We start from the raw sequence: 12,843 nt of genomic DNA, 5'->3' as shown, positions 1-12,843 counted from the left end.
TCATGAAACACCCTGTTGACTTTGGATATGAGTCAGGACTGCACTTATGGAAAAGGGCTTATAGGATGGGGAGAAGCCCTAGCCCCACTAGCAACAATTGCAAAACTTTAATTCACTTTAGCACTGTCAGGATTTCACCAGGGGGGATCTAGATACACCAAATACTGCATGGTATTTTAACATAAATCCTGGATTTATGAATACCTGAAGAAATGTTGGTAGCTGATGAAACTTTTAATAAATACACATTTCCTAAAGCTCTGAGTGAAGAACATCTTAGGGTATTCATAATCTGTATTCTCAAGGACCCCGTTTGCTGGGTTAAATTCTGTTTAGCCTACTGTGTATGTATTTTGCATATTTTCAGTTCTTCCCCTCTCATTCTTTTGCTAAAAATGATGCACATCTCTGTATGTACAGATATGCATGGACATGATTATACATACAGGTGGCTATAAGCTGTCTTTTTTTCTCATGATGCCTATATTTAAACAAAGAAGCTCTTGAGGTATAAGAACTGGCATTTGGAAACAGTTTATATTTCAGTCCCCACGATCAGAGGTGTCTGAATTTGGATTCCTCCAAGTGAGATTTTTTTGTACCTTACCTACCACATTGAGGGCAATTTCCAGTACTTGATGTTAAACAGCCACTATTTCCCTTGATACTTTGGGGGTAGAATTTGTTATTGTGGTTTCTATGTTAGTGACAGAGGGGTTTATTTCCCCTTTTTCTGTTTCATAAAACAGTATTTGTTGGCAAGGAAACACATCTGGAGCTGTAAATTATTTATTTTCAGTTGAGTAGCTAGCAGGCCCTGATTCTGAAAATATTTATACAGCACAAAAAAGAGCAATGTGTAGTTTGGTGCTTTAGGAAGGGGCTGGTGGTTTGTGAATTCTCAGTGGAAATACATCTATTGAAATGGGATGAGACTTATTGTTTTCTGTCTTTTTAAGACACCCATCCTCATGAACTTGCATTTATATTTTTTTATTTTGCTAGTAGATCCAAAAGCGCTCCACACATTTTCTAATTAGCTGTAAGAAATGTATGTAAAAAGGAACCACTTTGTTCACTGGATGGTGAAGTATAAACTTTTCGAATAACCCATGGCACATATCACACAATTGCACTATTCACCTATTATGTTAATAAAATGTCATGCAAAACCAGAACAATGTACAGTAGCACCCAACAGTTCTTTTAGGACAGGAAGTGAAGACCACTTTATCCATTAGAAATTACCCTCTTGGCTTAGCCATTTTGTTCTATCCTTCCAATTTGATATCCTGCCACTTTTGGAACCCTCCTTAAATTTGATCATTTGATACATTTCAGTCATGAGGCAAGTAAAATAGAGTTCATATAGACGATTGGATTTTTTAATTTAATTATCTAGTGAAGCTTCCAGAAATTTGAGAGTCATGGATTGAAGTACAACAAACAGGAAGCATCAGTGTTTGAAGATTGATAAATGTACCATCATTGGAATGCAAACGGTTGGGAAGATCCCCACTGCTCCATAAACCCAAGCGTTCAGGGGATTCTGATTTAAGTTATGTGCTTCGATTAACCAAAGGACTTCCCGTGGTGCTGGTGTTGTTTGAGAACCATTTCTTGAACACTCCTTGAAATGCCGGGGGGAGCTGATATATGTATAAACACTGTCTTGTTTCAGTGAGGATTGTGTGTTCAGATCCCTCAGAAGTCAAGAAGAACTACTACACTACCTTTGGCTCAGAACTGTCCATGGCAGCATTATCTTAGTATTTAATGACCGCTAAGGATATCATTGTGTTGCATTTTTTGGAGCAAATAGCTGCCTATTCAGTTTCATGGTAAGTTTGATTTAGCACATAAGTCTGCCAGGTATGACGATGCTAAGACTTCTGAACTGGAGCACAGTGTTATTTGGACCAAAATTGTTACTATTCTGCATGTCAGTAGTGGTGCTGACAGCACTTAGCACTGCAGGGGTCCTGCTCCGTGAATGAGGCTTTAAGACTGTAACGGGTTGCATGACTGACCACTGCTGTGGCTCCTGCTGGCCTTCATGGGAAGTAGCTCTCTGGTGCCTGTGTTGTCTCACTGCCGTCATTTCTGCAGTATTCTGTACTCTGGGACCTGCATGGCTACCCTGACCATTGCATCATCTTCTGGGCCTGGCTGTCTAGCTGTGCCCACTCCATTATCGCCCCATTTTGGGGGACGAGCCAGTTCTCAGTCCTGCTACTTGCCTCAGCAGCCAACTCCAATCCAAGGTCCAGCCGATCTCCTGAGAGGCAAGCTGCAGTCTGGTCAGCCACTTTCCTCATTGGCAAGGGGAGAAGCAAGTGCACCTGCTACTCAAGTCCAGCCCATAGCCAGCAACCACCTACTGCCCCTCCTCCAGCCTCCGTTGACAGTTTCCCTGGGCCACTTTCATCGTAGCCCCAGTGCCTTCTCTGCTCCTGTATCAGGGCTTTCAGTCTGGGAGCCAGTCAGGCTGGTGCTCCCTCTTGCTTCTCTGATGCTGCCTAGCACTGCTCACTGTCTCTCTGTAATGCTCCTCTCAGAAGTCAGTCCCTCTCCCTTGCACTCCAGAGAGAGACTGCCCTCTGCTCAGCTGAGCATCCCTTTTTATATGGCGCTCCCTGGCCCTGACTGGTTGCTCCACAAGCCTCCTTCTTATCGGCTTCTCAGTAAGCCCTCTTCCCCATTGGTCAAGGTTCTGTGTAGCCACTCTGAGGGCTGCTTTCATCCCATTCTTACCTATGCCCTACCACAAAGATACAACTGAAGTACCAGTACATAATCATAACAAGTATGGACAATCTATTATGACAAGAACGAAAACACTTTTTAAGAAAATCAAGCGAGGAAACTCAGAGTGATCAAACCTGTCAGATTTTGTTTCACCAAATTGTTACAATCAAACTGACCACTGAACTTCTCTGCCTCTGGAAAAGAGTCACATGTCGGTGCTCAAATGAATTCTCCTAGTGTATTGACAAGCTGAAAAATGGCGTGGAATCCCATGATTGATCTTTCTCCTTCCGCAGGGCTCCCTATTGCCAACACAGTTGGCTATGTTGAAAAAAATTACAATCTTTATTGCATTGTATACAGTGTGATATACATAGCCATGTGGTAATTTAAGTGTGGGATCCTGCAGCAAATATTAGCCTCTCCTGATTCTGACTCACTTGCCAACTGCCAGCAATAAAATTTACTTTAAAATGACCTTAGTAGTACGTTGGGCCTCAGAGCTCCGTCCAAATAACGGAGCTTCCATCACCCTCACTGCCACTCCTGCAGCTCACATGGATTTGGAACAGTATGTGAAATGCAGGGAACGGAGACCCTCTGCATGTCATATGACCTCACCCCACCTTGTCAAGATCCGTCTTTTGCTGAGCCAACCTTCGTTGGTGAGACGTACTTTCGAGCTACACAAAGTTCTTCCGCTCTTTCTAGCTTGAAATTTGTCTCTCTCGCCATTAAAAGTTTGTCCAATAAGTGATAGAGCCTCACCCTCTTCATGTCTCTAATATCCTGGGACCAACAGGGCTGCAGAAACACTGTATATAGAAATATTCCCAATCAGCTATACTTTTTACTGTTCTCTTCAGCTCAGCTGAATTGCGGTCTCCCACCAAGGCCTTTTGTTACAGTAGAAAAGGGCTCACCCTCTTTTCAATTTTACTCCATGTGTGCCTGGATAACTAAATGGCTAGAAAGATAGACGTTAGTAAGGCACTTCCAAAGACCAAAATTCTAGTTGTTACGGTAAGCTTATACAGGGAGAAAAGTAAATTTAGTAACCAGAAGCTACAAACTGTACCTTTTACTGGGTTTTAAAATGGAAACAAAGCTAGAAGTATTGCTGGTAACCTGAGGGAGGGGCTTGTGTATTTGCAGAATGGGGATTGCTCATTTTATCACAGCAGATACATGTAATTCTTGAAAATGTCACCCCTAGCATGTAAATTCTTCAGTCATTCTTCTGTTGTAATGGACCAAATATATTTTCAGCCTGCACTAAAGTACAAAAATCCCGATAGTCTCAGGCCGTTTCTGCACTTTCGTTTCTCCGAAAGTGGCATGCGAATAAATGGCCCGAAATATGCTAATTCCACACACCGCATTAGCATAAGGTCACGTGATATGGAGGCCAGAAGAAGCTCTTCCAGACTCCAAAACAGCATGTAGAAGCGCGGCCCCTGGGGTCTTCCGGAAGTCCTCCTTCTGGAGGCCCCTTCTTCCCGAACATTTTCTTCCTGTGATATTTGCTGGTTTGTGTTTCTGCATAGTTCTGGAGGATTTTTGTTCATTAATAGTACTTGATTTCATTCTGGTATAATTATAATTTGAATTTATTCAATATCGTACCTAATGCGTTATCAATCTGTTGTAGCAAATTCAACCCTTAAGTGTGTGTTGTAAAATCTTCATTACATGGCTGGAATGCCACTGAATGGGGTGTGCTACTACACTCTGCAGACTTCATTGGAGCTATGTTGATTTACTTCTCATCAGGATCCTTGCAAAACAAAACAAGCAGTCCTGTAGCACCTTAAAGACTAACAACATTAATTAATTCCTCAGTTTTCCTCTCAGTTCTGCTCCAGAATCTGAAGTGGGTCTTTCCCATGAAAGCCCATTTCCTAATAAATAATATTGTTAGTCTTTAAGGTGCTACACCTTTTCTGGAAGGCCTCCAGGGGCTGCGCTTCTACACGCTGTTTCAGAGTCCGGAAGAGCTTCTTCCGGACTCCAAATCATGTGACCTTCTGCTAATGAGGCGCAGGGAATTTACTTCTGCACCTCATTAGCATATTTTGGGCCAAAAGGTGGCATGTGTAGAAACGGCCTCAGAGAGGTAGCCGCGTTAGTCTGTGTCTTTGTGAAACAAAGCGAACAGTCCTGTAGCACCTTAAAGACTAACAATATTATTTATTAGGAGATGGGCTTTCATGGGAAAGACCCACTTCAGGTTCTGGAGCAGAACTGAGAGGAAAACTGAGGAATTAATTAATATTGTTAGTCTTTAAGGTGCTACAGGACTGCTTGTTTTGTTTTGCAAGGATTCTGATGAGAAGTAAATCAACATAGCTCCAATGAAGTCAGTGGAGCCATGCTAATTTGCACCTGCTGCGGACCTGGCACATATTCTTTAAATGAATGCATACTTCATGAAATTTACAGTCCATTCTTATAACAGAAACCAATAAATTGCATCTAGGTTACTGTATTTAACAGTAAACATGACACATGCACCTTCTGAAGCGAAGGCAATAAAAGCCTGCTTCCAGCACCTCCCTGACTTTTTTTTGACTTATTGCTTTAGCTCCATGTAAGTGCCAAGAACATGAAGTAATCTTGGCTTCTGTTAATCTTGCGGGAGGGTTTTTTGGGGGGAGGGGCATGACAGCTTTTATGGGAAAAGCTGATAAGCATCAGTCTGCGAGTATGGGAGTGGATTGCAATATAAATACCCTTTTCCTGAATGACCAAAATGAAAATGTGAATGCCCAAGTCTAGGAGTTCCTTGGTATGAAGAATATGTGTATCCCTGTATATGTCAGCATACATAGACATGCATATTTTATACATTCTGTGGCCTTAGGGGAATGTATTTTCTTAGAGAAGTGTAATGTGCAGTGTCTGCCCCGTCTCAACTGCATCCTCAAAGAAACTGAAACACAGGGCAGGCGAGTTTTAACATCAAATTGGTTCCACTCTTCTTCTGATTGACAGGGTACACTTCATCAGACTTAAAACCAACTTCCTGCAGACCAGGCAGGGTGACTTGATAAGAAAGTGGAATTTTGGCCAGTTAAGTGCAATTTGAGCCAAGAGACTATATCTGCAGAGTGTAGTAGCACACCCCATTCAGTGGCATTCCAGCCATGTAATGAAGATTTTACAACACACACTTAAGGGTTGAATTTGCTACAACAGATTGGAAATGCATTAAGTGCAATATTGAATGATTTCATTCTGGTAAAATTGTAATTTGAATTTAAGTACTATTAATGAACAGAAATCCTTCAGAACTATGCATAAACACAAACCAGCAAATATTGGAGGAAGGAGGTTGAAATGGGATAGATATAATTTAAAAGGCAACCAAGGATTTGAGCAAAATGTGGACATGACCCCATTTTTTTCTCTTTATGGTATATAAAGAAAACCTAGAAGCTACCAGTGTTTAATTCTTAGTCTGGCATTCCCTAGTTTTGCTACAGACCATTTTTAGGGGGCTGGGAGGGTGTCTCAGGCAAAAGGTTGAGGAGTGTCAGAATGTTTATCAAGGATGTTCTTTTCTCTGAGTTCTGATTAGATGTTGCATTTGTGTAGGTGTTTGCAACAGCCAACAACCACAAAAATGGGGGAGGGGGAGCCCTCTTTTCCCCTTCTGATTACCTCTGCTTTTGTTTTTTTCTTTTTTGATGATATAACCTCACCAGTTCTTCATGGTAGAAAAGACCTGAATTTATGAAGTGAAAAAACAAACACACACACAAAAAACCAAACCAAAACATAACTTCAACCAAAAACATCTTCCTTTTCAGTATTTTTGTTTTTGATCCTTTACACATCATATATAAGCAAAAACAGAGGCAACCCCAGTGTATTGTTCTGGTCACCTTGCAGCCATCTATTCTCATGGCAGGAACTATGGAACAGCAGCAACTGAAAAAGGAAGATGTTTTCGGTTGAAGTTATGTTTTGGTTTGTTTGTTTTTTTTTTGGTGTGTTTGTTTTTTCACTTTATAAATGCAGGCCTTTTCTACCATGAAGAACTGGTGAGGTTATATCATGGCCTCTCAGCAACAAAAATGTACGGGATGTGAGAGTTTGTAAGCCAAGGGTCACAATCTTACATTTTTGTTTGGTAAGAGCAGAGACCAGAAGAAATAAATAAATGTGCCAACAATTTCAAAGTGAGTATTGCCTGTGCTGGGAAACTTAGGAATGCAGGATTTTGGTTGGTTATTTCCAGATAGGAATGGACTGCAGTTTTGTTTAGGGGGTTGGGGCACATGACCTGTGAGGAGAGGCTGAAGAGAACAGTGAGGGGTGATTTAATGGCATTCTTCAGCTACCTGAAGGGGGCTGTAAAGCAGATGGAGAGAGGCTGTTTTCAGTAGTGATGGAAGGCAGAACAAGGAGCAACGGTCTCAAGTTGCAGTGAGGGAAGTGTAGGTTGGATATTAGGAAAAACTATTTCACCAGGAAGGTAGTGAAGCACTGGAATGTGTTACCAAGAGAGGTGATGGAATCTCCACCCCTAGAGGTTTTTTAAGTCCTGGCTTGAAAAGTTCCTGGCTGGGATGACTTTGTTGGGGTTGGTTCTGCTCTGGGCAGGGGGCTGCACTTGATGACATCCTGAGGTCCCTTCCAGCCCTAGGATTCTATGTTTGACTGACCATTCAAATCCATAATGGCAGAATTCATCAAGGGTTATGGAACCTGGAAATGTTAGATTGTGCATTAATTACTCTTTCTCTCCCTACCATACTTGGCTCCAAATGACTTCAGATGCTACTTTCTTCTGAAGCATTATCTCTGAGTCCCCAGGACACTGCTGCCCCGCTGCTCCTGTGTAGTTCTAATAGGGGCCTGACTCTCAGTTTGCTTGCACCTAGTGTAGGCATTTATACCGGTACCACTACATCAGAATGGTAGCAATTCAGGCTCACTTTACACTGGTGTAAATGACTACATAAGGTGCAGGGCAATTGAAGGACAATAAGGACCAGTTTTGTCTAGTTATCCTTGCAAAGATATGTGAGATACCCAGTATTAACTTATGTATTGATGGCCTCACCGGGAACCAGGGATTAAGCTATGAATAGAAACCAAGAGTCTTGATGTCTAATCTTGAAGGTTTAACCAGGAGATCTTACTCCATCGCTGGCTTTTCACATGATACATGTCAGTTCTACGCATTCCTTTTGTCTTTACAGATTGCGGACTTCGGGCTCTCCAATCTCTATCACAAAGACAAGTTTCTGCAGACCTTTTGTGGAAGCCCACTGTACGCATCCCCAGAAATTGTTAATGGAAGACCCTATCGAGGCCCAGAGGTAGGGGGGCCCAAGGGAGAAGGAAGTGAAGTTAAAATTAATCTTAACATTGGTAAAGCATGTACAACCTGTATTTGGTACTAAAGAGCATGAATGTTAGTTCTGTTCTGATAATATCCTACACACAGTCTGAGGCCTCTCTTAGGCTGGGCGTATTCAAGCTGCCTTCTGTTACTTCCATTTGCTTTGCCTTACCCGTTGTCAGCTATTAAATACCTGCATGCCAGTAACCAAGCACAGCTGGATGTTCTGTTGCTCTTGTAGTGCAAATGGTCTGGAAGACTGCAGGAATCAGCTTTTCTAGCACTTATGCTGCTTGTCTATGTATTTTTAGGTCGACAGCTGGGCCCTTGGTGTATTGCTTTACACGCTGGTTTATGGAACAATGCCCTTTGATGGCTTTGATCACAAAAATCTGATCAGGCAGATCAGCAGTGGAGAATATCGGGAGCCAACACAGCCCTCAGGTATCAAAAAAAGAGCTGGTATAGTGCATTGAGGTGACAGAAGTTCAGAATGGCTGGCTGGGCTGGCGTGGCCTCCTCCAGCATTTTCTGGTGCATCACTTAAGAATGGCAAGTAAAAGGATCTCCCGTCCCCTCTTAAAACGTCATCTGTTATCAATTCCCATCTGGGTAGAGGCATCCTCAAAAGCCCTTTTGAAATGAAAGTTTTACAGCAGATTGATTTTATTGTCTTATAGAAGCTTAACGGTCTTTTTTAACTGAATCTGTGATAGTGGAAAGTCTCTTAGCTACTGCAAGTGGAATTGTTCAGACAAGTTGTAAACTGATCCAAGGTCCTGATACAGATCAGTCTTCTAATCTGAGTATATTGTGGGATAGATATCAAAAACAGAGAGAAAATAAAGAGTTAGGGGGAAGCAATCCCTTGGCCCAAGAAACCAACTCTTCCCACACGGCACCATAATTGCACCTGTTTTGAGAGCTGTCATTTCTATTCATCTGGCTTGCTCCTAGTTACATTTTAAAAGGAAAATGTTTAGACAGTAAACTCTTTCATATCTGGCATCCTATCATCTGGAACTCTGAAATGACCAGCATTTTAGCCATAAGTAAATTTTAGGTACGTTTTCCATAAGTCCGATATAGTGAAAGTAAATACAGCAAGTACAGTATGTGTACAGTGTACAATACTACTGTTGTTGGTAAATAAAGTACTCTGCATCCATTTTTGTTTGTTTCTTAATAGCTAATCCTGTTTTTCTTCCCTGTTATGAAGTGCTAGACATACCTCTCTATTCTCCAGAATATCTGAATATCCAGCAACCTCCTGGTCCCAGGACTGCTGGATGTGAAAGAGTTCACTGTATTCTGACTATTTTAAGTTTCTGTCTTTACCCATAGATGCTCGTGGTCTGATCAGGTGGATGCTGATGGTGAATCCTGAGCGCCGAGCAACCATTGAAGACATAGCCAATCACTGGTGGGTTAACTGGGGATACAAGAGCAGTGTTTGTGACTGTGATGCCTTGAGAGACTCAGAGTCCCCACTGCTGGCTAGGTTCATTGACTGGCATCACCGTTCGACAGGTCTCCAGCCAGAAACTGATACCAAAATGAAGTGCCTTTCCAAACCCAAAGGCTCCGAAGTTTCGCTGGAGCGACAGAGGTCCCTGAAAAAATCAAAGAAGGAAAATGACATTGTGCAGTCGATCCAGGAAGGAGGGGCTGAGAATGCATCCAAACCAAGCTCTAAGAGGCCCAAAGGCATCTTGAAGAAACGGAGCAACAGTGAGCATAGGTCTCACAGTGCCGGGTTCATCGAAGGAGTGGTCAGCCCAGTGTTACCCTCTGCTTTTAAGATAGAGCAAGAACTGTGTCGGACAGGTGTAGTCATTAAGAGTGCCATGGAAGGAGACGTAGCAAGCAAATATGGCACTAAAGCTTCTTCCCTCATGCCAAAAAAAGGAATCTTAAAGAAGACTCAGCAGAGAGAGTCTGGCTATTACTCTTCTCCAGAACGAAGTGAATCTTCTGAATTGTTGGACAATAAGGATGAGACAAGAAACAGTGACAGTTCCCCAGGCATCATTGAAACACCAAGGATTGGCTCTCTCAGCCATTCCTACAGACGTAAAGGCATCTTAAAACACAACAGCAAGTATTCCACCAGCAGCATTGACTCTGCTTTGGTCAGTCCTGAAACACCAATGGTAGAAGCCATGGAAGGAGGGATCCTATCTGGGGACGGATTATCTCGAAGTTACAGTCGCCCTTCTAGTGTGATTAGTGATGACAGTATTTTGTCCAGTGACTCCTTTGACTTGCTAGATTTACAAGAGAGCAGGCCAAACAGGCAAAGGATACGGAGCTGTGTCTCTGCTGAAAACTTCCTCCAGATCCAAGATTTTGAAGGACTCCAGAACCGCCCACGCCCGCAGCATCTGAAGCGTTACCGAAATCGGCTGGGGGACAGCAGTTTTTCCCTTCTTGCGGACATGGACGATGTGACTCAGGTCTACAAGAAGGCTCTGGAGATCTGCAACAAGCTCAACTAGCACAGTGGAGATGTTGGGAAGGGACAGGAGTTGTCATGTGTACCTTTATGAGGGAGTGAGCCTGGTTACTAATTTGCTGACAGTGGTAGGGTCATCTAACTGGGTTGAAAGTGCCATGCTCACCTGAAAACCTTGAGATACAAAAGAAACCTGAAGTCTTCTCTTGAGCATTATGCAGCCTCTCTTTCAGTTTGTTTTATTCAACTATTACCTAGTTGCCCAAAGAAAACATTCATATGGGACGTCAGAATACAACACCTAGCGAGTGGAGTCCTGGTCCATGATGGAGATGTCTAATGCTGTGATTGTACAAACAAATTATAATTATTAATAATAATAATTTCAGGATCTGGCAGCAAAAAGCATAATACAAACAATCAGGTTGGCTATAAGGCAGATATTTTTAACAGTGAGCGGTAGTTAACTACAGCAACTGTACTACATTAATCACTTAAATCTTTGTCACTCCTGAGTATCTTTCTAAAAGATATACTACAGTTCAGCCTGAAGTTGTATGGCTTGATGCAAGACTTACAGGGTGAAATATGTATGACCTGTGTTATGCTGGAGGCCAGAGTAGATGTTTACAAGGGTCCCTTCTGGTTTCAGAAAAATCTGAATTCATTATAGAAAGGATAGTTTTAAATAGTTGCCCCCCGGTGTGTGTCTGGAAAATGAGGCATCTGGCCACAGATTCACATTTTCCACCTACCATGGTGTTCTCGCTAGTGGGGAGCACAGATTCAAATCTGACCATAAGCACTAGCAGTGAAAAAATATTTGAAACTCTAGCGTGAGCTAATAAAAATGGTACATTGCAAGTGGCTAGCTGATTTCCTTCTTCCCCCCCCCGCCCCTCCAACGTATTTAGGGAGTTTGCGACATTTTCCAGATTGCCAGCCAAACAAATGCCAAGGGAAGGGGTATGTTTCTCATAATCTCTCAAGGATTAATTAAACACAAGATCCAGATTTCAATCACTTTCACTGTCAGCAAATGGTGCTGCTTTGCTTATTCATATGGATCTGAGAGTGGAGAATAGTTTGCTTTTAGAATGTTAGGTTAAGAAAAGGTTGTAGCATGTAGTAATGGACAGAGGACTGAAACTCACTGAGACTGCCTTTTCCCAGGTAAGACTGTTTTGAAGTAGGTAGTGGTGGGGCAGAAGGAATTTGATTGCAAGTATTGGAGAGAGAACAGTAGACTCGAGAAGAGATTTGGTATAAAAATGTAGGTATCTATCTCTTTGTAGTTGATACTACGTGAGCCGTGGTATGAGTCTGAAAAGGAGAAAAGCGTATCTATTTCCTTGGATATATCTAAATTTCTAGACTTAAGGCTTCAACTCCCATAAAGGTACCACTTGGGTCTACTGGATTACCTGAATGTAAGCCTCAGTTAGCAAGGCACTATGTGTTTGACAGGCCTGGGCAAACTGGAGTCATGTGGCCAATTTTAGACCTCATTTACATTGATATATGGTCTGGGCTTCACAGGGGTTTCACTGGTGTGACTGCAGCCAGAATTTGACCTGTGAGGTCAAATTGGCTACAGCTCTAACGGTCAGAGCACACAAAAAACTGGAGGCTAATGTGCCAAATTCTGCTCTCATCTTTACCCCAAACTTCAGCTGAGAGTAGTATTTGGCCCACTCTGTCTGGGCATGCTCTGAAATCCTAAAAGCCACAGAGGAATAGTACCAAGTTCCAGATGGGATTATGTGAGAATCCAGAATAACAGAGGGAATGGATTGGAACAAAGAGCTGCTCTGCTACACATTGCTTTCCAGTTGGCAAACTCCTTATTTTGTATCAAAACAAAAAAGCAGTCCAGTAGCACTTCAAAGACTAGAAACATAATTTATTAGGTGATGAGCTTTCGTGGGACAGACTCATTTCTTCAGAGTGGGTCTATCCCTCAAAAGCTCATCACCTAATAAATTATTTTGTTAGTCTTTAAAGTGCTACTGGACTGCTTTTTTATTTTGATAGTATATAGACTAGCACAGCTCTCTCTCTGTCCTTATTTTGTGTGTCACAGTACTTCACTCTCTTAGCTCCTCCTTGAAGCGAACTGGATTAACTGGCATGAAAGGTGGGGGAGGTTTATTTTCCTGTTTCACCTTCTCCGATGAAGAGATTCCTTCTTCCATGAAACAGTGGGCCAAAATTCAACCCAGGTTTAACAGGCATCCAGAGGTGCTCTACTCACACAAACAAGGTTCATTGTTTGCTCTCCTAAGAA

The 12,843-nt window shown here is 42.3% G+C and overlaps 1 protein-coding gene across 1 annotated transcript in view; it reads left to right on the top strand.

Moving 5' to 3' along the window:
* NUAK1 (NUAK family kinase 1) overlaps positions 1 to 12,474 on the top strand; it is a 63,523-nt gene extending 51,049 nt beyond the window's left edge. The window contains exons 5-7 of the mRNA XM_075007915.1: positions 7,959 to 8,078; positions 8,413 to 8,545; positions 9,446 to 12,474. Of these exons, the coding sequence (XP_074864016.1) occupies positions 7,959 to 8,078; positions 8,413 to 8,545; positions 9,446 to 10,599 (1,407 nt within the window). The 3' untranslated portion in view covers positions 10,600 to 12,474. The remainder of the gene's footprint in view (positions 1 to 7,958; positions 8,079 to 8,412; positions 8,546 to 9,445) is intronic.
* Positions 12,475 to 12,843: the final 369 nt, after the last annotated feature.

This window comes from Carettochelys insculpta, chromosome 1, assembly GCF_033958435.1.
Source record: "Carettochelys insculpta isolate YL-2023 chromosome 1, ASM3395843v1, whole genome shotgun sequence".
Classification (NCBI taxonomy): domain Eukaryota; kingdom Metazoa; phylum Chordata; order Testudines; family Carettochelyidae; genus Carettochelys; species Carettochelys insculpta.
This window is presented reverse-complemented; position numbering and strand designations above follow the sequence as displayed.